This window comes from Larimichthys crocea, chromosome VI (assembly GCF_000972845.2).
Source record: "Larimichthys crocea isolate SSNF chromosome VI, L_crocea_2.0, whole genome shotgun sequence".
In the NCBI taxonomy this organism is placed as follows: domain Eukaryota; kingdom Metazoa; phylum Chordata; class Actinopteri; family Sciaenidae; genus Larimichthys; species Larimichthys crocea.
Genome location: NC_040016.1, coordinates 2,218,981 through 2,245,934, shown reverse-complemented (window position 1 = coordinate 2,245,934; position 26,954 = coordinate 2,218,981). Strand labels below are relative to the sequence as shown.

Here is a 26,954-nt window from a genome sequence, read left to right as displayed (position 1 = left end):
CTTGAGGTATGCCCGTGCTCTAAACGATCTATTATATCGAAAGCGCGAACACAGCGTCACGTGGTGGTGGTATTTTCCTTTGATCTCGTTGGAATTTTCCAATCCAAATCCCGTTGCTATGGTTTCGGTTCACCATGGCAACCATCGGGCCTACCATAGAACTGTTTGAGCAGCATGAACTGCGTTGTGTCTATCTGTCGTAGACATAGGTTTATGAAATTATTTCATTTTTACTTAAAAGAGATAAAGAATGACTAGTAAACTAAATGAAATGTATTTATTTGGCGACTCTTGAAAGAAAATTGGTCGCATTTGTTTGTTTCTTTTCTTTTCGCACAATTAGTCTCCATTTTGGGTTGTTCTATTACCTGGCAGGGTGTTGCAGTCCGAAATGTGGACAGTACTATTTAAAATACTATACCACTATAATGGCGCATGAGCTTTCTGGGATACGCAGACTCTGACCATCAAACAAACCAATATAACATTTTTGTTTGTTTTTATTGTGTTTGCTTTTTTTTCATGCCCACGTGGCTTTGACTTGTAGACATCATCAAATTATCGTGGTGTAATAATTATTAGCTACAGCAACAAGACTTTATTGATACCCAAGAAGGAGGAGACAATAGAAAATACACTGTTGCCCATAAAGTTGGAATAAAACATTTTCACCTCTTCTCATGAAATTATTGTGACAATGTGATTCTTGATAGATAAAGTGTATCTTCTCAAAACTTTACTGATCAATCTCTTCCAAACATATCACAGTAAAAATGAATCCGATGTGTATAAATAGGAATAAAAATAATAAAGTGATTCCAACTTTATGGGCGACAGTGTACATAAGGAACTGATTCGATGAAATAAATAATATCTATTATAATGCAAAACAAATGTATCTTAACTGTCAGTAATTTAGTAATATTATTATTTTATGGATTGTTATTTAATTTTTCTTAAATACAACCTGTAAACACAACGAGACTTGCTGTGAAAAACAAACAAAAAGAAACAACAACAGCATATTGTAAAGTTAAAAAATCTTTGAAGACAACAGTCTACGGTTTCACACTGTGATAAGGACGCTGACATCCAGTCTCTTTTATTTATATGATAAGGCTGCAGCTAACTGCACCATTTAAATGTTATGCACTGTCTGGAGAGTCGCGTCAGTTCCGCCCTCCGTCGCTAGATGTCGCTGCTCCCTGTGTGTAGGGGCTGGTGGGCAGGCAGGGGGCTGGATGTGGACTGTTGGAGCCTCCAGGGGGGCAGCAGCAGCAGCAGCAGCGGGGTATGAGCGCGTTTGTGAGTGTGTTTGAGGCTCGTCGAGCTGCAGGGCAACTTGAAAACTTCACTGCGATCAGTGGGGGAGGTCTGTGATCTGAGATTTGGCGACTGGGAGCTGAATCGGCTGCTTACACTCCAGCTGTGATCGACAGACGAGGACCGGTCCGGTTCTCAGCGTTGGAACGATTTCCGGCCAACATGGATGATTTAGGTAAGTTCGCTCGCCGTGAACATTTACACAGCGCGTGTGTGTGTGTGTGTGTGTGTGTGTGTGTGTGTGTGTGTGTTTGTGTTTGTGTGCTGTTACCGCAAACAAATAAAGCTGGTATCACATGAACGTCCGAACCAAGCTTTTTTTTTAATTATTTAAATGAGGCTGTTGACTAGTTGTGTGTTTGGGTCAGCGGTTTTTCCAGGTAGGTGAAGTTAAACAGGTTCAGCGCGAGCTTACATGCCCAAAGGCCCCGCGTGCTGACACAAGGAGGCACCGGAACCTGGTTCATTGCAATAAAATTGTCCTAATTAACGTGTATTAGCTGGTATTTGTAAAGTATGAACCGTGTTTGTGGGGACAGTTCGCCCTGGCAGTGTCTGTGGGCGAGTTACGCCTCACAATTCCTCCACATCACTTAACCAGGCATGTTTAGCTACTCCACGGTTCCTGTAACTTTTTAATGTCCAAAACTAGCTGAAATATTTAAACCAGAATTCCTAAATGACATGTGACATTTGAAGAGACACTGACCTATTGAGCCCCTCCTGGTGATTACATAACTGGCTCTGCTGCAGGTGGGATGGTAACAGCTGGCTTGCTGTGATTGCAGTTGTTGAATGACCAACAACCTCTGTGGAGCCAGCTCATTTTCAGCCCTGATTTCAGTCGATTGTCACATACGTGTCTCATATACTGTTGTGGATGGCAAAGTGGGAGCTGTGCTGTCTTCCTGCCTGTAAAGATGAGCTTTACTCGGTGAATTCTGGCACACTTGGTGACAGCAGGAAAATGTAATGCCTTAGGGCAGATTGTGGTGACAGGGAGGGCGTAGGGAGCTCAACAAAATGTTCTCGATGCGCACAAGATTGTGGTTCCCCAGACTTCCTCTGTGACAGTTCATTTGCTATTATTCTTGTAGTTTAAAATACTTCCAAGTATGACGCAAGCAGTCTTTTTTTTATGGTTTTAGCTTAGCAGTGCATATAGTAGATATAATAAGACTGCTACAAACCTTGTGGGTGAAAAACGATGCGAGTGGTGGAATAGTGCAGTGTGATTAAAACCAGAAGGAAACCTCTGAGGTAATGCAGCTTGCACAGTGCTATCAAGACCAGACGAGTTTTTGGTATTCATTTGCAATCATTGACTGTGCACGTTGTCTTTACAAGGCTTCGAGTTTTACCCTGGCAACTGTAAGGTTAAGTTTAGCAGGACATCCGTGTAATGCATCGAAGGAGTCAGGTTCATGGGATGCTAAAAAAAATACCCAAATGTGTTCATAAAGTCAAAGATGATAAATGTCTTGTAAAAGCCATCCAAAAGGTGTTACTTCCCTCTGCTAGCTTCTAGTGTACTTTCTATCAGGTATGCGATGTGGCTCTGTTTACTGTATGTTAACATAATTTATACTCCAGGCAGGACCAGACTTTTTGTTTTCTTAGACTTATGTTTGAACTTGTGTTTGCTTCACAGCAGAACACCTGGATATATCTAATTTGGGCTTCAAAAAAACCCAGTCCTCTGCTTGACATCTTGGTAGCGAGAGTGAAACTGTACAGAGAATATTGGTCATTCTATATCCTGTCAATATTTATGGATACCTTCTCAGCTTTCAAGGGTAAAGGGCTTTCCTTAAAGTAGCTGCTTAAAAAAAGAGTGTCATGCAACCCAGAGTAATTACCATGTCACAGGGTTGTAAATTCTGTCATCGTTTTAGCAGAGACCTGTAAAAGTGTGGTACACAAACTTAGAGAAATGTAGGTTTCAGATGCTTCCCTATCCATATGCTGTATCCCTCATGCTGTTAGGATGAGACTCACAGAAGGAAATATTTCCTCCATTTGTGAAAAATAAAAGTTTCAAAATGGTTTAAATGCTGCCCTGGATCTTAAGAAGCAAAGAGCTTAAGTGAGGCAGTACAGAGTACAGGAAGTCATCCTCCTCAGACCCAAGAGAGGACAACGAAACCTGCATGTATTTTTAGCGAAGTCCTTCTTCTCAAGTGCTGAGCCAGCAGGACCTAGAAACCTTCCACCAGCCAGCAGATATCCCTCTTTTCCCCATTCCCTCTCTTTTATTGTTTACTTCTAACAGTTTTCCTAATTCCCATCTTTCCCCGGGACATCAAAGCAGTGACTCTGACTGGCAGGTTCGCTTTCTCCCTGAAAGCATCATTGCTCTGATCCGCACTTGTACACACACTCAATTTACTATATCCTCATGGTTCCTCCAACACCAGCCGTGGGAGCAGACTCACGCTGCTCGCAGGCAGGGCGTCGGGGTGGATCAGGCCCACATGTAGGGATTGGGCCTCAGCCAAATTTTATCCTCCTTAAACACTGCACTGCCCCACCCTCTCTCTCTCTCTCTCTCTCTCTCTCTCCCTCCCTCTCCCTCCCTCTCCCCACTCCCCACCATTCCTGTGGTGAACCACATAGGAAGCTGCAGGCTGCAATCTATTGACAGTAAAGCTGGCTGAGTTTGCAGGAGTGCAGATTAGCTGTTAGGAAGAGTTGGACGAAGGCAGATTGTGATGTTTGATCTCTGGTAATCATCAGGTTTTGAACTCCAGCCGCTAATGAAAGTCAGAATTGGAAAAGCTTTCTTTTTATTTCCGTAGACATGTATTTCTGTCATTTGTGTCTCCTCTTATTTCTGCAATCTCTGCAGTTAAGATGCTGTGGCATGTTCTGAGGAAAACTTTCACTGACCTCCCCTCCTCAGCTATCAGCGCTGCCAAGCGTTGCTCCTTGCTTCACTGCTTTGGGCCTGCACCAACAAGACATGAATGTCAAATAGCCTCCAAAGTTAACTTCCTCTTACTTACTTTGAGCTGCAGTACATCTCAGTATTTTCTTTTTTTTATGTCTGCAAATACAGTAAATGTTCACTGATTTGTTCTACTGTCGCTTTAGTGGCATCATTTTCAACGTTTGAAGTGAAGTGAATCCCCAGAGCCCTGTCAGCACAGCAGACGCAGCGTTAGAAATGTCACTCATGGAGTGGGCGTGGGTGAAGTAGTTCTTCACTAACCCAAAATGTGATCTGATTTAGCCTAGATACTCAACCAAGTCTAAATTTAGGTTGGTTCATTGTTCATACAACAAAGTAAATGTCAGGCAGCTCATGTGTGGACATTTGACATTTCCACTACATGCTCGATATGACTTAACTGGCACTACACCCTTGTCAACTTCTTTATTTTAATAATGATGCAGTGATGAATCAGTAGCTCTGTGGTTCCTGCAGTGTAACAAACAGTGGAAACAGTGAAAAATTGCATGTAAAAATTCTGTCTTGTTAATATGAAAAATAAATGCTATTTTCCCTGTGATCTTTCATAGAGAGAAACATTAAATTGATATTTTGGAAACTGCTTCTTTGGTGTCTTGGCAGGAGGTGAAGATGAGAAGACTGATTACTTCCTCAGTCTGAATATCAAGCTACAACCAGCAGTTGCTTAGCTTAGCATGAAGACTAGAAACAGTGAAGTAGCTAGTCTGGCTTTGATTTTTAAGACAGGATATCTTTTCCCAAGCTACTTCAATTATGACCATTCTTTTTTTTTAGTCTGACTTTTGCAACTCCCCAAACTTCGTAGGAGTGAAATGTTCTATTCTTTTAATATACTTCTGAGTGTAAAGTCCGTCTGGACTTCAGAGTTCCCATATTCAAAAATCCCCGTCCATTTAACTTCCTCTTGACTCAAGCTCAAAAACCTGGCAAGTTTTTATTGCAAATTACATCTTCACTAGCAATAGCAATAAAGGACAAGCCTGCACTAGATGATAAGTCTCTTGTGTGTGACACATGCATATAAATCACACACAGAATCATTGTAGCATCTAAAGGCTTTGAAGAGAATCCTCTGTATCTCCTTCAGTGTTTGTCCATCTGTTTGACTTTGAGATGAAAATGCTGTGGGGCTTTGAAACGCCATATGTTTCAAAGCCCCACAGCACAACACAAACACACACGGACACACAAAACACTCATACACGCTCTTGATCACAGGCTGCTGGTGTGGACAGACAGCTCCAGAAGGGGAAGCTGACTAAGCAGCGACAGCTCTACACTCAGCCAACCGTCATGTCATCTCTCATGGGCCCAGCACACCATAACAACAGCCTGCAGGGTCGATATCCGAACAGATACTGTAGGTTTTTGGAATCAGGGTTTCCATGTAAATTAGCCTTCAAGCCAAAAACTGTGTTTAGCCTCAGGGATTCAAACAAAAATCAGGCTGTGGTTAGGATCTGTGCAGTTTTATAGACCAGCATTTCATACAGTATAGTTACTGCATGTGTCAGTCATGTTCCTGTGTCCTGCTTCATGTCAGCTGAGCTCAATGAGCCCTTTTTATTGGATAGGCACATGTGTCATGAAAGTGCCCTTAGTGGCTTCTCTGTTGTAGTGGTAGTAGACATCATATTTTAGTCATTGTAACTTGTGGCCATGCCTCATCTTGTTCTATCTTTGGCAACTTCTTTAATGTGAACAGAAAGGGAAGTGGTTTGGTCTTATTTCATCCTGAATTTTCTTTCTTGTTGTTTTTCGCTGTTTTTCATCTGGTTTCCAGGCAACCAGATCAGCTCATTAGCTTGATGTAGCATGCTGTCAATGGGAAAAAAATGAAGCAAAGTGAGGAGGAAATAAGGTGTAGTTATGACCCATTTTGTATCGTGCATTAGGTACATACTGTCAGCCTTCCACCATGCTGCCACGCTGTGATGAACTGAGTTCCCTGCTGACTTTGTGAGATTTTCCTCCCGGCATTCAGTCTGATAGCGACTGACAGCTCGCTTGACGTGATGCTACTGATCCTCTGATGCCAGCTGTAGTGGGAAAGCAGATGGTATAATGGTTTTGCCTAGAAGAAGACGCCACATTAATTTCAAAATGTGATTGGAAAGAACCACTAAAACTGATGTAAAAAAAATAATGCCTCTTTGCTCCAGTTCAGTGAATACTTATCTGTCACATAAAATGGAGCTCTTACAATGTCAGATGGCCTTTCAAATACACCTGCATTGGGGTTTTTTTTAGGCTTTCCTCTAATTGGCTCTTAAATGTCATTTTTCTAAGAGGATGTATGGAGGCTTGGCTGCAGGCTTAGATAAGACATCGCTCTTTTATTAGGAAATGGGTTTGTGCCCAGCAGGTTTCCTCTGGCCCTGGCGCAGGTTTAAATAGTCACTAACACACTGCTGGTACTGCCCTATTTCGGATATAAAGCCACCACAATGAAGGCCTTTGATGCATTGGGAAGTTAGAGGGGGTGGAGAACAAGTCAGTGTGCGCATGTGTGTATGTGTGTGTTTCAGATTGCTTGCACTTTAGTTGGATTTACAATCAGCATCTGGCTTGTTAAAGAGGATCATTCACGAAGCCCGATCTAGACCCCACTCGGGTTAATGAAAGCATCAGTGATGCTTAGGTCAGGATTACTGGTATACAGGTTTATGGGGTGTTTACACACATATGTAGGTCCAGGCATCCACACCGAGCTGACTGTTTTCCAGTGGAATGATTTGGCCTGCTTTGCCGACCTCACAAATCCTTCTCCCCATCCTCTTCCCTCTGTCCTTGTCCTGCCGGTGGGGGACAAAGAGCGGCTTGTTTCTGGGCCTGTGACCTACTTCAACCCAGAAAAGACAGAACCAGACAGAACTGATTAGGGGAAGGAGGGGAAATGACCATCCATCCATCTAGCCAACTATTTTCTGCCACTTCTCCAGGTCACACAAAGCTAAACAGAGTAGCTCAAGAACTGAGCATCATGCTTGACTTGACAAAAAAAGAAAAAACTTCACTCAAGATGCTCTTTTCCAGAGCTTGAATGTCATCTTGAATGTCTTTCAGTAGGTGGAAAGGCATCACCACAGGACATATGCTTTGGATTTCCATTTGATAATATTGCTGATGTATGGGGAAAATGTCTTATTTAACAATTGTTCAGTGGATAGGTTTACTTCCACTTGTGTTCTTTTGTGTGTACATTTTGAGTCAAAAGCAAAGTACCAAAACACATTTTGCTCTTGTTTGCAATTAAAAAAAACAGCTCACAAAAGTAGCAATCGTTCATACAGTCTTCAATAAATGCACCCTCAGTTCTGCTGAAATGCTCACCGCTGTTGCAAGCATAGAGATACTCAGAATAACCACATGGGGTAACATGTAAACCACAGGAAGGCTTTTGTGTCCGCAAACTACCACTGTGTTTCTCTGCAAGCCTTTCGATGTGGGGGAGAAAAAATGGGAGGTGGGTTTGAGACAGCAAGAGGAGAGTGTGTTTTTGTCTCTTGACTGCTATTGTTTTAGTTACAGATAGTCTCGCCTTACTGTTTTCTTAGAGTTATTATAGTCTGTATGTACTGAAGGTAATACATTATTCATACATTCAAAAATCTTTTAATGATTTTTATTTAAATGTAATGATCCAGTTCAGTAGATATTTATTATCCCTGTGGGCATTTGGTTAGCAACAAGGTTTTAATAAACAGTGCAAACATGACTAACAAACTGTAACAGAAAGCAGTTTACCAGAAGTGAGAAGACGAAGTGCTTCAGTGTGATCAGGGTATAAAATTAACTTTTTAGCATGGTATGGTAATGGTAATAGCTTGTGATTGTTCATATTTTAACAGTGATAGAGTACCATTTTGTTTTTTGGCTGGTGAGTGGAGCAAATCTACCAGCCACTTGAATATTTAACAGCATTTGGCTGGTGCTAAGTTTGTGCCCAGATTGTGGTAATGATAATAACAGAATCTATTATTTAGAGTGATCACAGATATTATTTATAATGAGTATGTTTTGCTCTGAGCTGCACAAAGTAACTGTTAAAAAGGAATTATAGAATATTTTTTTATGTTATGTTATTTCCAACATAATGAATTTCCCACTCACTCTTGCAGTTAATCCCAGAAGACATAAAAATACTAATTAAAAAGTCCAATCCAAAATCTCACATTATCCAGTTTTAGGCTGTTCTACCTGTAACAGTGCAAACAAAGATGATACAGTGGCTTGAGTTCAGTTGTGAGACTATTTTACAATATATAGTTATATACAATATAGAGTATATATTATAAAACAAATGCTGGAATGATTGACCAACAGAGAGAGATACAGATAATGTTCTTAATCCACATGAATGCCATTTTTAATTTCAGGTCTTATTGGGCATTAATGATTAGACCCATAACCTAGAGTAGTTAATCTAAGTTTTGGCACAGCAGATTTTTTCATACTTCAAGGTCAAACGTAGTGTGAAAACACATATCGGTAAGATAAAAGTTGGTTATAAACAGAGGTGAAACGTCAGACTTGTGACTACTTTTTAAAGTCAACTGTGAGAAGAATTAACTGCATTAAGTGCCATGCACTCGGTATGAAAAGAACTGGTTGATTGCGATCTTGTCAGTACGTGATTATCAAAGTGGTAGTTCTGTTTAAAAAAAAAAGCCTTGATGCTAACCTATAATTCGAAAAACATTTTGAGTTACAGTAGAGGATCGATACCCCGCTCATGTCTATGCATTAAGTATGGAGCTTGAGCCAGGACGTGGTTAACTTTGCATATAACCACTGAAACTAGGGGGAAACAGATAGCCTGGCTCTGTCTAAATGTCACAAATAATTAGATAAACATCTTAAACCACTTTACATGTTTGGTCACCTCTGTTGAATTCTCACAAGCAGAAATGTAAAAACAAGTGGCAGAGTTAGTCCACAGAGAAATATCTTTATCTTTAGCTGCTTCACCAGCAAGTCGAGCTTTAGCTACATGTTTTGTCTGGGTGCCATTTTGTGCAGGACTGTTGATTTAACATTGCTTTTTTTTTTACTGAAAACAGCTCCCGGCTGCTGCTTTGCCTTCATCAGAATCTTGTCTGTGTAGATACAGACAGGAAACATGGGGAGTGAGAGAGACGATGTGCAACAAAGGTCCCCTGGCTGGAACCAGACTGTGGAGGCTCATATAAGGAAAACATCTTAAGCAGCAGCCCAGCAGGAGGGCCCTCGCTTTATGAAGCTGATGGTTTTTTTTTTTTTTTGTTGCAGCATCTGTCATAAGCCTAAAATTTGTGTCAGCTTGCTCTGAGTGCAAATATCATCTTACACACATACACGGGAGTTTTTTGTCAATTTGAAAATTGTCATGCTGTGGCAGTTTGAAGTCACACCGTACTTTAAATCCTAATAATATATTACCATATTCATGCTACCACGAGCGGTGCCTTTCATCAGGAATCACTCTCTTTCTCTATGTGTGTTATATTCAGTCACTTTGCATTAGACTAGATTTCTTTCTCAGCCTGAGTGCAGCATTAAGTTTTAGATTGCATATGTCTAAACAGACTTGCTGTAATTGTATTTATTAGTTCAGAGTGGAGTGCAAGCTGCTGCGTAAGTCGTATTTGGTGCCATTTTCATTTAATAGCATTCGTAGCAGCAGCACTCCATTGATCTGAACATAAGAAAACTCCATCCAGGCTCTTCTTTATAACATTTAGAAGTGTATGAGAGTACGTGAGTACTGTAGATCTAATGTAATACTTAGTATAGTCTGGTTGGGTGGTCTGTAATGTCCTACTGTTCCTTTGACCAGCATGGCCATCCATCATCACTGTATGCCTCTGCTCCCACAGGTCAGGGTCGAGCTGGATGGTATTTATAGTGAGCTTAGATGCCTCAGTCTGTGTCTGGTATGTGTAGGCAGCCTATCTGGCACCTGTGTGTGGTGTTGTTCTACTGTTGCACCTGTATTTGTGTGTGTCTGTGTGTGTGTGTGTCCACTGAAGTGCTCCAAATGAGCACAGACACAGGCTTTCTGCTGTCTAACGCGAGGCCAGACGGGAGGAAAGTGTGCCATGTTTGAGATGGTCTGTCATCTTGTCACACTGAAAGGCCATCTCTTTCTCGCAACCAAACATGAAAGGCTGTCGACTCGTAACTGAACGTTGATCCTCACAATAGAGATTGTTTTTACATTTTGCAGATATTAAATTCACACACTCCCTTCGACTCAAGAAACAACTATATGCAAAGCGTCTGACATTTTGTTTTCGTTCATCTGTCTTTATCTTTCCCTTTTTTAGTCCCTGCTCGCCTGTCTTATCACACCATCTTCTCCAGCCTGTGTGTGCCTCGCATTACTCCGTCTTCTCTCATATTTTGAAGACGAGCTGTGGCATGCTAGGAATTCATATCATCCAGAGTGCACCTTGCAACATGTCATATACAGAGGGAAAAAATTTAAAGGAACGAGTGTAGAGAGATGCAGAAAGGAGGTCAGGGAACACAGGTAAACTTGCAGCACCGACAGAATCTTACAGCTGACCTTCATCCTGTTAGATTCACTTTGGTGTCAGCTCATATCTCAGTAAATGCCTCGGCATTTATGAACCCTCACAGATAAAGCCTGCTCTGTCTATCAGCCCTCAGAAGAAAGAAAGAAGCCAGGCGTGTGTGTGAGTGCTCGGCTCTCACAGACGATTCGACATCACCCCCTGCAGGTTGTTAAAAGCCGTGTTTTGTTACATTACATTTGATAGGACATATTCACTGAAAAGAACCGCTACCAGCTGGTCCAAACAGACACGAGATGTGTTGAGTAGTAGACAGCATTGATTCCCTCTTTGCAGTGGTCAGCAATGATAAGGGCTCAAGCAGTGCATGCAATGCCAAGCAGGCAGGATGTCCTGTCAGGGATAATGGGGGCTTGCCTCTGTTGACGTTCAGGAATTATATTGATCAAACCTCACAGAGCAAAAGTAGCGCCCAGCGTTGCTTTGTTTGATTTATATTTAAGTTTTTATGTTGATTCTGACCACGAAAGGTTGCAATTCAAAGGCTGATCCAACATCTGTCCTCCCCTTTGCTGTTAACATTCTTGACTCTTCAAATGGTTTCCTTTCCCTCTCCTCATTTTCCTGCGTCCCCCTCCCTTCATTTCTAATTTTCCTGTCTTTTTCATCCCTTCCTCTGCCACCCCAGTCTTCCCAGTCCCCCCTTTTTTTTTTTATCTCGTTCCCTCTCTCTTTCCTATAATGAGCCCCATGCGGAGCAGCGTTTGTGTAATTAAAATGCACACCATTCATCTGGGAGGAAGGGAGGCTCCTTAATCTGCGTCAACCCACATTCTAGCCTCTGAGGATTTGCCTGCCGCGCCACGCACACACACTTCCCAGTTTCACTCGCTCTCTCAGCACTCCAACCGCCGTTCCTCATTGTTTGAGCCCAGCTGTGTCCTGCCATGTCACATTTAGTGTTGCGGACACTCAAGCTAACCGAGTGCTGGTGATTTTTTTTTTTTTTTTTCATTGTTCATTAGTGGCAAATAAAGAGGCTGTGCTGTTAATTGATACAGGCATTTAGCCTATTTTAAGTAGGCAGGAGTAGATCCGTCAACCTCCAACAACTTTGTGCTTCTCAGGAACATGGGTCGCTTTGGGTTTTTGCATAGCTTTGTTCTTATTACACATCAAACAAAAGTTTTATCCCATATGAAATGAATTCAAGGGATTCCTGTCCTTCATGCGTTTCTCTAAAATTTATGCTAAAATAAAGTATTTTCTAAGTCCTTGCCTCTCCTTCCAAAAGATAAGATTGATTCAGGATTTTTTAAGACTGGGCACTGAGATCTTATGACTTTCTCATTTTATTGTAGTTCCATTTTTGGTCACTTGGGATCGAGTCTGTGCTCTGAACCAGAGTCTGTGTGTCACGGTATGTTCCCTTGGCAGAGGAGGCTGACACACCTCTGTGTGTTTGTGTAGTTTGTGGATGGGCCAGAGCATGCCTTGCACACCGTTTGCAGTGAACAAAGGCAACCCTTAGGCTTATAGTGTCTATGTTTTATGTTTAGCCCCAATCCTCCTAAATTATATGTGTGAAGTCCAGCTACTTTGGTGAGAGATTTTAAATCAACTTGCCTCATCTGAGACCTCTTAGAGATTAAAGTCAGTGTGCCGCTCCAACACAAGAGATTGCAGAGCAGAATATGTATTTAATATAGGAAGGAGGTCTGTGTTTTAGCATAACTTTATTTTGGAGCTGCAGATTCTTTATAACCAGGGCTAAAGCCAGTTCAGCTCGAGAGCTAACTTGATTAACATCTCTTGTGTAAACCATCTGGACTAACATCTGTTGACTGAGGTCTCCACCAGCTGCAGTAAAACTTCTGACATCAGCAGCAGATAATGCAGTGAGGCCTTCAGATTTTGCCTACATTGTATTTATGCTGTATTTCAGACAATCTCAGACAATACTTAGTAATTGTCTCTGACAATTTCAGACAAAGTTAAATAGTATCTGATGAAATCTAAATTATGTTTTTGGTTTGGTTTTTACTTCATTCTAGATCAATGTCTGGACTTTGTCTGATCCAGTCTTTTTTTGTAGTTTGTCTCTCTTAACTTAAATGCCCATTCATGTTGTCACCCTCTCTCTTTGTGATAAAAATCAGTTGTGGTAAATGTCGAAAAGAACAACCTCTACATTTGAAACACAGGAAAACCTCTTCGAACAAGTTCACACGCTTGTTGACTTCTCCTTCTCTTGGTCCAGAGACTGCAGTGTTGAGTGCACCTGACTGTTGGTTTTTGTCATACGCCGTGCTAGGTATGAACTATGAATATTTGTTGTGTTATTTCTGCCTCTTTATTTCTGTGGGTGTGTTTTTTGTTAGTACCAAGCACAGAGCTGGCTGCAGTAGTGTAAACACCGGGCTGTACTGTATCCATAATGAAGCTCTCTGGAATGTGCTCGGGCTTCTGTGTCCAGAACGGAGTCTCTGCTGTGAAACCTAGTCAACTGGTATGTTAACCATGCTAATCATGCTAATGCAAAGTTGGGCCAAGTGGATCTGGCAGTGATCTGGCTCTCCTTCTGCTGTGTCTCCTCTCAGTCTGGGAGATGTTGCATTCTGTGTTACGCACTGTACTGATAGTACACCTGACGAAATCCTGTTGTGCTTAGAATCTCAACATCCACATGCTTATAATGCAGAAGAGATCATTAATAATCTGATCTTCATGCACTTTAATGTAGCATGTAACCTTTCAAATGTGGTAAAAATGAGTGTGAGTCATGAGTAACCCAAGCAAAGCGCTGACACTGTGAAGGAGGGGCTGATAATACCTTTCTATACCTTGTGATACCACTCCCTTTGTTGGGCATGCCTCCGCTGATAAGAGCACTACTTGCGCTCAACTTTTCTCATTTCACACCAGCGCATGCTCCTTCTACTGCTGTAGCGTGCTCAGCCTGCCAAAGTTGGACAGCTCCGTCCTCAGAGACTGTTTTCAAGGGGTCGTCATTTGCGTGAGTAGTATCTGTTACTTGGGCTTTCAGGCAGCTTAGGTTGAAGCTGACATAGCAATGGAAGGGGGGCTAACTTGGTGCCGTCCCCTCTACCCTGACCCTCTCCTCTGCTCTCAGTTGCAACCCCCCCCCCCTCGTTGTCTCTTGCTCTCATATGCTGATGGTAGAGTTAAGAAAGGCAGTTCCTGCCTTGCAAACAGTGTGTTTGGGTTGTCCTTTTCCTCATCCTCCTCCACCGCTTCTTCTTTCTCTGTATTATCTCCTCTCCACTTCCCGGGTTCGTCTTGTCTTTTTCTAAGGTATGTCTCATCTAAATGTTACTCTAGCTATGGTTTGGTCTGCTTTATTTTAAGATGGAGCTTTGTAGAAGTTGGTATGTCTTCGTATATCTTCGCCATACTGGAAGTATTGCATTATACCTTGAATTTGAAAGTTTAAATAATTTTCAATAACCTTTTCTGCGATTAACATTGTACTTTACAGTTGCTGTTTCTTAGTATGGTTTGTTTAGTTTTACATTCATTTATGAACTTCATATTGACAGCCTCAAATATATCAGTATAATATAAATATAATTATGTGTGAACAGTTATTTTGTAGTAATAGATCAGACATTTCTTGTTAGAGGAAGTTTACTAATTTGAAGCTTTTATTTTTTAGAGACGTGAAAGTCTGCAAGAGAAACTAAACACTGCTGTGGTTAGTGAGCGCGCTAAAATAAGCCCAGGTATTCAGTAATAGAGTCTCCACTCTACATTAAATCCCCTATAATGTTAGGCCTGCTAAATTAGTAGTTGTTTCCTTGGCCTGTGTTCTTTCCAAAATAATAAATAACCCCTTCATGTAGAGATTGTAGCTGGTGGTGTGTAGATTGTAAATTTGAGCATGTATGACCTGGTCGCACACTTGACAGTGACTCTTGACATGGTAAGACTCCAGGCTGACCAGAGTCAATGAGTAACCAAAGGAGTGGCTATGACAGTCTGCATGATTCAACTTTTACAACTGCACCCCTGATGTCGAAGCACATGCGTTTTTAGAATGATTGCAAAAGACACTTGCAAGTTTTGCTGTGTCAGTTGTGTAGATACAAGATAGACCGTAGGCTGTAGACCTGACTGACTGATATGCAGTAGTTGAATACTAACATTGGACGGGGTGTGCGTTTCTCGTTTTATACTGCAGTGTTGATTAATGTAATAATATAGTACTAGGAAAGAGTGAGTTAGATACTTGGAGTTACTTTTATCCTATTGATGCAAAAATCATGTAAATCTAATATTGCTGTAAAGTTTTGCAACATTGCCCACAAAGAGAGATATTAAATGGATAGCCAGCTCATTAGACCTCATTTTAAATGGTTTTGGTTGAGGCTCTGTCAATGGAAGTGTAAAAAAATAGTACATTTTGTTTTTACATTAGTCATCAAATGGAGATTATGAAGAAGAATGTGTGTGATCTGGTAGATAGTTCAGAGATACAGTCGTTTTGGTGGATATTACTTTTATTTATTTATTTATTTATTATACTGTTACTGTTATTCACACTTTCCCAGAGTCAGAAACTAATAAATGCCTCAGAACTGATAATTTGGTGTTGTCTAAAGTTACATAAAACAGCAATATTAGGATGTTTTGGCTCAGTTGTTGTTTCTATAGGATAAAACAACATAATCATGATCCCATAGATATCCAGGAATTGAGTGAAACTCAGCAAATAAGGGGGTTGAGGCCTTTCTTCCAATCTTTGGGTGAGGGGAAGCCCATAGTCTCAGACTTTGATACTTTTCTTTCACCCAGCCCTACATGTGAATATCATTAGCTTCAGACCTGTGAACTTACAATCTGTGTTTTGTATTTTCATAGATGCTTTGTTGGCGGACCTTGAGTCCACATCATCCCACATTTCAAAGCGACCACTCTTCCTGTCTGACGAGACCGCCTACTCCTTCCCTGTCGGGGGTCAGACCCAGCAAGACATCTGCTCTCCACCACCAATCCCACCCACTCCCTCTGAGCAAAACGGGCTAGATGAAACAGAGGTAAATGTGCACACACACACATGTTATTGTGTATGTCTTTTGCACATTAAAGATAAATTATTGATGTAAAGCATATATTAGTTTCTTCATTTGCAAATGGTCTTCTGGAATTTCCTGTCCTTAGTCTTTCAGCTCAGCTCAGAGAAGTCCCTGGTCTAGAGATAGCAGCAGTCCAACCCAGCCCATTGGTGAAGAGGACCACGTATACAGGTATGTCTTGGAAACATGCTGATCAAGAGTTTATAAAAAGTCTCGCAGTAACTTGTTATCAAAAAAGTGACCAAACTATAACTTATTTTACACCATGGTTGTGAAAGAGCTCAACCTTATTGTGCTAACTAGAGGGAGGACATCCAAGTGGAAGCATAATGTTTTTTTTTTACCTCTGACTCATCAGTGAGCCTGTCCAATGATGATCCTAGTGTCAAAATATAGCAACAGTCTCAGTCCATAGCTCTGTTGATGATAAATATTGGTTCTTGTCTCTACTCTGTATAGTTTCCCTAATAAGCAGAAGAGCAGTGAGTCATCAACTGTTGCCATGAACTCATCCTTGGGCAGCAACCTGTCTGAGCTTGACCGGCTGCTGTTGGAGCTCAACGCTGTCCAACAGAGCACCCCTGCCTTCCCCACAGAAGGTACACAAAGAGATGTTTTTCTCGAGAAACTCTAATGTCATTAACTAAATTTAGCACTTGTTTTTCTGTTGTTGTACCTACTCTCCACTATATTGTCCTGTTTACAATTCTATGAACTATGGACCCATACATTTAGCATTTTGTTTTCTGTAATAGAAGAAGCAGCTCCCCCACTGCCTGCCAGCACCATCATCCACCATATCCAGGAGAATGGGGTCTCTACTGCCAACAAGACTGCCCCACCTGTAATGGAGAAGCCTAAACGCAGTGTGGCAACTCGAGGAATAGAGGATGTACGACCAAGTGTAGAGAGCCTTCTGGACGAGCTGGAAAGTTCTGTGCCCTCACCCATGTAAGCAACACATCATGAAAGCAGCATAAAAATTATGCTACAGCATGTTAGAAGTTAAATTAACAGTCAGTAACTGATCATTCATATTTAATGTAGAAAGTCTTTACATTTATTTGATTTTGATCCTTTCCTCTTTAGTCCCACGCCGTTGGTTGTGTCAGATGAACAAACAGATGGACAAGAGGAGACCCCAACACAGCAGCAAGCCAGAATGTCTGCCTCCTCTGCCACCAGAGAGCTAGATGAGCTAATGGCCTCCCTGTCTGACTTCAAAGTCCAAAGCAATGTGAGTATGGTTCATAAATGGGTAGATTTTGAGTCATAACGGATTGTGCACTTGATAAAGGATGTTTATATTTGGCATTGTGCATCTGTTTAGGGCTGCAGATGTTTGGGGGGGATGCACAACTTATTGTAGAAATGCATTCCGTCAGACTAACTTAATTTTCCATATTTGTGGTTTTGTAATGTTTCTGGATTGGTTTTGGATTACTGGTAGTGTTCCACAATAGAAATGGTAACATTTTCCTTGAACGCATATTCTGCTGTTTTAATGTTTCCTTATATTTCACTTACAACCGTAATCGTTTACAATGTTGCGGTGGCTTACTGGATTCATTTACCTCAACTGCAGACAGAATTATTTTAACCTGCCCTTGATTTTGGACCCAAACAAAATATTGTAGAACTGACCTGTAATTAACAACCAACTTTGAACTTAGAATATACTTAATGTTGTTGTTGATGACCAGATGAGGTTTAGATTTTTTGTGGTTTATTTGCATGACTGCAATTACACAGGTTTTGGGGTTGGAAAATCAATATATGTTGACAACATAACATCACTCAGTCCAATACAGTTCCTCATTAAATACAATTAAAACATAGCAATCAATGTTATAATTATTAACACAATCATTTGATTTATTTTAGTTTATTTTACTTACTTTTACTTTAAGACAGTTGAGTGACATCTGTCCCTGCTTGGCTTTGTTTGTGAGACAACTTTCAGTTCACTCCCTTCATTCTCAATGTGTTTTTCCTGGTCTCTCTCTCTTTTCTCTACCACTGTGTATGTCTTGTCTTTATTTGGACATTGTAACCTTTACATCATGGCACCCAATTCAGCCTGGCTCTCAGTTGTCTGTGAATCAGGAGGCAGTAGACCCTTCATTGGTAGCTGATTCAACAGTTGTCCAAGCTGTAACTGCCCCATCAATAAATCCTAATATTGACGTAGTGGATACTCTGCTGCCTTCTAGTTGCACGACTCCCTCCTATACACCGCTTCCATTAGAGCTCCATATAGATGAGGATGGTTGTTCAGTCCCTACATCTTCAGCTGGTTCCACTGTAGTTACTGTGTCATCCAAGACCCTTCAGTACTCTCAGATTCAACAGATAGACGATGGGGGCAGTGTCACCTCTGTGATCTCTCACCTGGAGAGCCTCAGTACCTCAAATACTAAAGAGCCTCCTAGTCAAACTATAGGTAACATCCCTATGTCAGTCACTAAAGATTCTGATAGTAAAGTGTCAAGTCCACTTGGAAAGAGTTTAAGTCCAGTTACTGTTGGCAAAAGTTCTAGTCCAGTACCCACTGCCAGGAGCTTCAGTCCAGTAGTTGTTTCCAAGAGTCCTAGTCCACCTAATCTTAAATGCTCCAATCTAAGTCAGTCTAACAAGAGTCCAAGCCCAGTCCCTAAAAGCTACAGTCCAGTTCCTATAAATCATAGTCCAGAGATAAAGACTGCTAGTCCAGTCACAGTTCCATCTCTTTCAAGTCCAGTTCCGAAAACTGCAAGTCCATTGACAGTCCCTAATATCTCTAGTCCAATTACCATCCCAAAGAGTGCTACTCCAGAAACAGTTCCCAAGAGTGCTAGTCCAATGCCAATTCCAAGACTTTCAAGTCCAGTTCCAAAGATTTCAAGTCCAGTAACGGTTCCAAAGAGTGAAACTGCAGTTCCTAAAAGTCCAGCTTTAGTCACCAGAAAAACTTACACTGTTCCAGGTACCAGCAGTTCCAGAGCTTCACCAGTTCAGCTTGCTGCTGTACCGTCAAATACCTCTTCCCCTCCTTCAGAAAAGCAGAAAGGTGAAATACTTGATTTAACATGGCCATGCCGGGAGCCTTTATTGGATGATGCATTAGACAGACTCTTATTCCCTGACTCCACACAACCGACTGAGAATCAGCCACCTGCCTCCTTTATGCCTGGAGATGAAGACAGATCTTGGGAGGAGGAGGACGGGATTTACCCTGATCTTAGCCGTGAGGGAACCCTGACACCAATGACTGAGTCCAGCTGGATGGATGAATGTTTCACCCCCTCCACCTGCCCGGGGACACCAGATGCAGTGATGGACCTTCCCACACAGCAGCCCTCGGCTGTTGAGCGACTATCTGCTTCTGGCCAAGTAGGACGTGCAACTTGACTCTCCCAAAATAAGCTTCTGGCATAAAGCTAGAGAGACTTAAGTACCCCATGTGGTATTTGGACTTGTAGCCTAAGATATTAATTACCCCTAACAATAATGTAGAAAGGCAGCTGTTCAGCAGAGTGTATCTCTAGTTGTTGAAACAAGCTTATTTTTGGAGAGCAGCTCCTGCAAAAATGCAAGAACAAAAACACCAAGTGTCTTGATGAGGAGAAATTCCTCCATCTATGCAGTGTGATGCATGTGGTGTCATTACATAGCAATTGCAAAATGGCCTGAGGGAGAAATTTCTCTGTCGAGACTATTTGTGGCTGATGTTGAAAGCTTTGCTGAAAGGATGTTTCCGCACGCCCCTACTTGCCTCAGTCGACGTTGCTGTGTTAGTCACAGGGCCTGGCCTGTCGTGTTTACGCAATGAATGGATGATGCAAAAAAATCTGTTTTCAATCAAGGATTGTGTCAATACAAAAACAGTGGGGTGGATACTTTTCCCTTTTTTCCAATGCATATAAGCACCAAGAATGTGGACATGTAAGAACTTTGCTTCTTTGATGTTTGGCCTTGCTTTGGTACATGCAAACTTGTGTGCAAGCATTTTGTGATAGACCTGTGTTGTCTTGACTTGAGTTATAAAGCATGCCATGCCACTGATATATGAGAAGTAGACTTGACATGGAAAGCTGTTCTTAGCTAGGTACGTTTAATTGGAGTGCCTGACAAAACCTCCAGGACATTTTGAAAAAGTTCAAGTCTGGAGTCAGTGCTTGAGCATTTTTGCCACATGATTGAGACAACCTGTGCTTGGCCTGTCCTGCTTGTGTTTGTAACCCAACATGGACCTTCTGGTGAATGGCACAACCCATGCTTCCCACACGTCCTTATATCCATCTACTCTCCAGCTCAAGTCAGTTATCCGCCGCACCAAAGAGTCCACCAATGTGCATCCAATGTACAGGGAAGGAATGTTACGGCGTAAAATGGGACCAGTCATTGTGAAGAAGAGCAACTCGCAAGACCGACTTATTGAGGAGCTGCAGGGGAAACTGGGAATTGGGCGAGCTGAGCGGAGTGTCCGGCGTAAACAACAGCCAGATGATTGGCTGACAGAGGGGGTCATCGTTATGTCCAACCCACAGCGAACACGGGAAGAAGGGGCCCATCCATCTGTGGATAAGGTAGAGGCACACAGCAGGAGGCATCGCTATTCTGGGACCACGTTAAACCAAGAGTCAGAAATGATGTCCCTCTGATGGTTTAGCTTATGTTTGTTTGGCCTGTCATCAAGAGATTAACTGACACATATTAAATATAAATGAATCATCACATTACCATGAAAATTTGTCATCTGCAGTCACTATAAACAGTTCCGTTTGTGGTGCCAATTTTCTTTTTATTACCATTTCTATTTCTTCAGTCTGACCCTTGTTTTTCTATATTATCTGTTTGCTCTCTTCTCTTTCTTTCCTTTTTCCTTCTTTCCATCAGATCGTTCTCCCTCCAGAATCTCCTGCCCCACAGAGAAAAGTCCTTCCCCCTCCGCAATCTCCCCCAGCACCCAAAAAGCCTCCCCCAATCAAGCAGACTCCACCGCCACTACCTCCTCCTCCTCCGACCCCTCCCCCTCCTCGACAACCTACCCCTCCACCTCCCAGGGAGCCTACTCCTCCCCCTAAGGAGCCCACGCCTCCCCCAGTCCAGCCACAACCATCACCTAGCCCCCCTCCCAAGCCCATCACGCCACCCCCACCTCCCAAGGTCTTTGTATCAGTGGGTTGTCAGACTGAGTACGACCCCATCTTCCCACCATTGCAGGCATGAATCACCTTTCTTCACCTATCATTTTGTCTGACCTCATACTTTCTGTCAGCCGCTTTCCTTTAAACTTTGAGTTGTTTTACTTGAGTGCTTTTTGTGAGTTATCTGGTTGAAATCCAGTCTGTCTGGTCAGCAGCTCTGTTTTCGAACTTTGGTTTCCATTCATTCCAAGTTGCAACAGGTAGCCTCTTTCGAGCTTTGTCTGAAATCCAGTCAGTCCAGGTTATGAGTGGTGCTGACATTCAGGCTCGAGAGACTGAGCCCCGTTTCTAATTCTGACGTCTGGTGGCGCCAAGGGCTGTGTGTTCAGAGTAGAGTGCAGATTTTAAGAGCTTAGAGGCAGGAGGAGCGTAACCCCCCATGTTCCCGTTACACTAACCATCCTGCCATGCGCAGGAATGGTTGGCTCGCAGTGCAACCGAAACCTAATCTGCCACATGACAGCACAGTTACCACCACAATTATAGCATCTTCCACAGGACTTCCGTCAACAGGTCTCAATAGGTTGGATCCCAGCACGTTGAAGATGAATGTCATGTACCGCCATGTCTTTTAAAATCATAGTGTCTTTATTGATGTAGTTCTAGAGAAGATTGATAGGAGGGCTAGAGTATAATTGCACTTGAGGGTCAAAGGCGGCATGGTGGCTATTTTATTTGTTCAAACGTAAGTGTGTGTGTGTGTGCGTGTGTGTGTGTGTGTGTGTGTGTGTGTGTGTGTGTGTCAGAATACATAGAGCAGTGATGCTATTTTCTCTCTGAGGAATGTAAAAGTCATGAAGCTCCAATAACCACACCATCTGAGAAGGTGTCTGTTTGCTTACATTACAGTAGCCAGACACATATAGACACGCATTCACACACACACACTGTTGATTAAAGAGAGTCCTCATCAAAGCCTGCAGATGTGGATTAGGGTTGATGACATATTTTGACCTAGTTAATATGCCCATTACTTATCTTGGTATTTTCTCTCCATCTCACGTCTGTCTACAACAACAAATGACAGCTGACCATCATTTAGATTTTTCAGGGAGAGACTATTTTAATATAACACAGAGGTAAGTCCAAACAAATGATCATTTAAAATTATTAGAACCTGTGCCAAACACAGGAACACTGATTTAGTCAAGAAGAGCGGTCAGTAGACCCCCACAAAGAAAGCATTACAAATTATGATTGCAAAACTAACTATGATTCTTTGGTCTTGCGTCTCTGACAGATCCAGTCCCAGGGAAAGACCTCTCCCACCAGTCCACCCAAACCAGCTAACAAGCTGGACAACATGCTGGGAAGCCTGCAGTCTGACCTCAACAGACTTGGAGTGCAGACGGTGGCTAAAGGTGTCTGTGGAGCCTGCAAGAAACCCATCGTCGGGCAGGTAACGAGAAACCTGAATCGTAGTGCTCATAAGAAACAAGGCTTCAGTTTGTGCACACATGATTTCTGTAATATCTACACAAATTACCAAGTGCAGCATAATTTAGAATACCACATAGGCTTCTAAAACATCATCATAGTTTTCTTGCTCAGAATGATTTTAATGCACTCCAGATGTATTTGCCCAAGTTGGATGGATTGTTCCACATATCTCAGCGCTGCCGTGCTGAATGCTTAAGGTCCAAGCCAGTCAATCTATGAATAATTCAGCTTTTATATAATTGGCAACCAGTAAGTGGAGCAATATAATCTTTTATTCCGTGATTTATTACATTTACTCTACCTACTTACTCTGCGACTGTAACGAAGAAGTGCAAACATATTCTTTCCTGTGAATAATGGTCCAACTGCAATGTACAGAGGTTATGTTGAATATATGTTTTTTTTTATATATATAGAATATATAACATGTAAAATGTATTTTTTATTTTTTTTAAAAACCTTGTCATGAGATCTGCATCTGTTTGCAGTATCCCCCTGGCTTCATGCATGCAAGACTGCAGCGATTTTTTTTCTCTGCTGAGCCAGGTCTTTTCCTGAGAAGCTCATTTTAATTTAATGCGCTGTCTCTCTCCACCAGGTGGTGACTGCCATGGGCAGAACGTGGCACCCCGAGCACTTTGTGTGCACCCACTGCCAGGAGGAGATAGGCTCCAGGAATTTCTTTGAGCGGGAGGGACAGCCTTACTGTGAGAAAGACTACCACAACCTGTTCTCACCGCGATGCCACTACTGTAATGGACCCATACTGGATGTTAGTAATGCATACATTAACACACACACACACACACACACACACACACAAAAGCGTATGTACTGTGGATGGGTGGGTAATGATATTTATTTATTCATAACTTAATGGATTAAGGCCTTACTGGAAAAATCACTACATGTCGGAAATTGCCTTTATTTCTCAAGCAAGCTGACATTTGCAGTTGATGAGAAAGCCCCACACACACACACACACACACACACACACACACTCGAGGCAGCAGAAGTGAAGGGCTCACTAACTCGTGTCCATCTCACTGCATGCTACTCTCCTCTCTCACTTGTCAGCGCTCAGGCTTATCCTCATAGTGACACACTCCCATTGGGGTTTTTCAGCTCCAACACATACCCACATGCAAAAACACACACACACACACAGTGCCAGAGGTACTGAAAGGGAAGTAGACAGTGGACATTACCCTTGGGAAAGGCCAACATGAGTCACTGCCAATGTGTCCTAGTTCAATACTTCTTTCTTTCTTTGTCTGTCTGTCTTTAGTGAGTCATTTTTGTACTTCTCTTGGTTTACAGTCAAACGTTGGTTTGAGGTTTTTTACCAGAGAAGCGTGTGAGGTTACACCTTCTGTGAATTTCTAAATAAAGAAACCTCTGAAAGAGCTTTAATACAGAGCTGTATATATACATTTTTATATTGAATAGTGTTAAACATCTGAGTGGATTGAATAGCTCAATTGTTGTTTGGACCTGATTTGCTTTGTTGATACTCACATGCAGCGTTTTTACCTCTTGTTGTAATACTTTCGGTTTGGTTGCTCTCTTTCTATCTAGATAATGAATGTTTTGCACAACCTTTAAAGAAAACTCAACACTGCACCCCCTGGTGGCAAAGCTAACAATCACATGTGTTCTTAAGCATAAAGGGCTTTGTAATTGGGGTTTACAGCAATGAGCAATTCTTGCCCTGCTGCAGAAACTCAGCAGGTGTGAATGTTTTGAAATCTTGTATAAGATGGACAGTGTGAGAGTCCATCCAGCTGAAGCTGCTGAGAAATGCTATCAGGCCTGGAAAACATGAGGTAACAGTCATAGCATTCCAGCACCTCCCACGCTCCCTCTGTGGACTTTGTCTGCCCTCTCCTGGCCTCTGACTTTCTCACTGTCTAATAATGACAGGCATACATATTTACACTGTGTGTCGAATTTCTTTTAAAGTAGCATGAGGAAACAACTCTTTCAAGATTGTTTATGGGTCACATCTTTGAAGCAGAAGTGGAATGACTCACCATTTGGTTCTTCTTTGTTTCACAGAAAGTAGTGACTGCTTTGGACAAGACTTGGCATCCAGAGCACTTCTTCTGTGCCCAGTGTGGAGCCTTTTTCGGACCAGAAGGTACCAACTGCTCATCAATTAATAACAACACCTGGCTTGTGTAGAAAAAGAGCAATGTTGAACTTTCATGCACACAGAGTGAGAATGACTGTGTCTCTGCTGCCCTCTAGGTTTCCATGAGAAGGATGGAAAGGCGTTCTGCAGGAAGGACTACTTTGACATGTTCGCCCCTAAATGTGGCGGCTGTGCTCGTGCCATCCTGGAGAACTACATCTCTGCTCTCAACTCTCTGTGGCACCCTGAATGCTTCGTCTGCAGAGTGCGTCATTCGCCATATCTGGAATGAATAGGAATGAAATAGATCATTTGTATCAGCCCGTCAGTATAATGTATCTTTTCTTCTCTGATTTTCCAGGAGTGCTTCACGCCTTTCATTAACGGCAGCTTCTTTGACCACGACGGGCAGCCGTACTGCGAGGCCCACTACCACGAGCGGCGTGGCTCGCTGTGCTCTGGCTGCCAGAAGCCCATCACGGGCCGCTGCATCACAGCCATGGGCAAGAAGTTCCACCCAGAGCACTTTGTGTGCGCTTTCTGCCTCAAGCAGCTGAACAAAGGCACCTTCAAGGAGCAGAACGATAAGCCCTACTGCCAAGGTTGCTTCATCAAACTCTTCAGTTAGATCATGCATTTGTGTATAAATGTATGTGTGTGCACACGTCTACACGTTTATTTACTAGCTGAATGCACGTGTGGAGGTGTGTGCACTTGTGTCTGGCATGCATGAGTCAGTGAAGTGTTTTTTTTTGTTTTGTTTTTTTTTTAAGACTGAGGGTGTTGATGCACTAGTGGATTACATCATAAGGGTGACAAATGTCTCTGACTATTATTGACCTTTGACACTGAAGGGACTTCACTGATTGTCCAACCTCTCAGGCTCGCCATTTCACACTTTTGCTAAAGACATTTTTAACAGAGCCCAAAGAGATTTTTATTTGGAGTTTTCTTTGTGCGTGCAACAAAGAAAATACATTAATTTCCCCTTGTGCGTGTGTACACATATAAGCATATGAGGGTAGACTTTAAAGCCCTGATTTGTAAATGATTTTGCTCCCCAATTGCAGGGCAACACATTGCACCATATGGTGGTTTTATGCAGACATGAGACCGCTACTTGACTGCATGGACCACCAAGAGTTGACTGAAGCAGTTTTAAAATATGATGAGAGAATACCCAGTGCTTAGCCAATGAGTGTTGGAATAATCTTATGACAAAGATGTATTTTTCTAGCTTTGGAAACTATTGAGGTGCCATTTAAAATAACCATGAAAACACACCATATGTACACACACACAGAACTCCTCCTTTGTCTTCACTTCTTTAAAATACCAGTTCTAACTTTTTGCACACTCTCTCGATGAGACCGTCTTAAGGTGCATTTTACAGGTGTCTGCGAGATATTAGCTAGTCCTTATTTTTCTACTGTTTTACTATGAAAATGAACCCAGATGTTTTCTCAGTTTCAGTATACATTACATTCACATTTGTGCTCTTGTAACTTCAGTCAAATATGAGTAACCAATCAAGTAATCATGTTGGATTTTTCTCCCTGTAGCAACTTTGAATTTGTGTGTTGTGTCATTTACATTAATAATCCAAAAAGAAAAAATAAACGGTTGCGACTCATGGAAAAAAGTAGGTCAATAAGAGTATTATATGTACTATGGTTATTGTTGAACTTGCGATGCAATTTAAAAGCCAAAACAAAGTTAACTGTCTTTCCTCCAGTCTAAAAGTGGAGATATTACTGCTGTATGTACCCAAACAGAATAAATCAGAATTAATTTCAGAATAAATAATGCTTCAGTTCAGCATTCTTCACCCATATTTTACTATTTCTTTTGTTGTGACTTAATAAAATCTATTAATGTGGCCGTTTCAAGATTTAAAATGTGCATTTGGATTCAAAGCATGCTTTCTTTTATCTGGAGTTTTCTCAGCACTCGCTGCCAGTTGTTACAATCACAATCTGAATTTATATACCTGTAATGTGCTCGACTTTGTGACAGAACTGTGTTTTGTCACTGTTTTGATGAAAATCTATATTTTTGAGCCGTTTGGGCTCACACTGATATGCAAAGAGCTGGCTCTATTGGCATGTAGGCTAAAAGATAGTTAACCCCCTTCTCACACACAACACGTACCAGCTTAGATTCCAGTGTGTCAAGACTTCCAAGGAATCGCAGCTCCTAATCTTTTTATTGTGAGTCATGAATTACGATCCTGCTGTCTGAGTTGACATCAGCACTCGGTCCACTAATGGAAGCTGGATG

The 26,954-nt window shown here is 41.9% G+C and overlaps 1 protein-coding gene across 2 annotated transcripts; it reads left to right on the top strand.

Moving 5' to 3' along the window:
* The first annotated feature begins 1,200 nt into the window (after window positions 1-1,200).
* On the top strand, window positions 1,201-26,563 carry pxna (paxillin a). 2 transcript variants are annotated; one of them, XM_027278913.1, is made up of 14 exons: window positions 1,201-1,498; window positions 15,697-15,872; window positions 15,997-16,082; window positions 16,371-16,510; window positions 16,667-16,862; window positions 17,001-17,148; window positions 17,991-19,283; window positions 20,204-20,479; window positions 20,790-21,116; window positions 22,341-22,499; window positions 23,139-23,312; window positions 24,599-24,680; window positions 24,791-24,939; window positions 25,036-26,563. In XM_027278913.1, exons 1-14 carry the CDS (start codon window positions 1,486-1,488, stop codon window positions 25,300-25,302), a joined length of 3,486 nt encoding a protein of 1,161 aa, XP_027134714.1. In that variant the 5' UTR covers window positions 1,201-1,485; the 3' UTR covers window positions 25,303-26,563. The 2 variants fall into 2 exon arrangements, with proteins under 2 accessions (XP_027134714.1, XP_027134715.1); XM_027278914.1 differs by lacking the exons at window positions 17,991-19,283; window positions 20,204-20,479; window positions 20,790-21,116 and having other exon boundaries at window positions 1,229-1,498.
* Window positions 26,564-26,954: the final 391 nt, after the last annotated feature.

What these genes read in the sequence shown, in the direction of transcription:
- pxna (XM_027278913.1), top strand. An exon ending in CCCTGCCTTCCCCACAGAAG is followed by an intron (nt 16,511 to 16,666) that starts GTACACAAAGAG and finishes TTTCTGTAATAG; the next exon opens with AAGAAGCAGCTCCCCCACTG. An exon ending in GTAATGGACCCATACTGGAT is followed by an intron (nt 23,313 to 24,598) that starts GTTAGTAATGCA and finishes TTTGTTTCACAG; the next exon opens with AAAGTAGTGACTGCTTTGGA.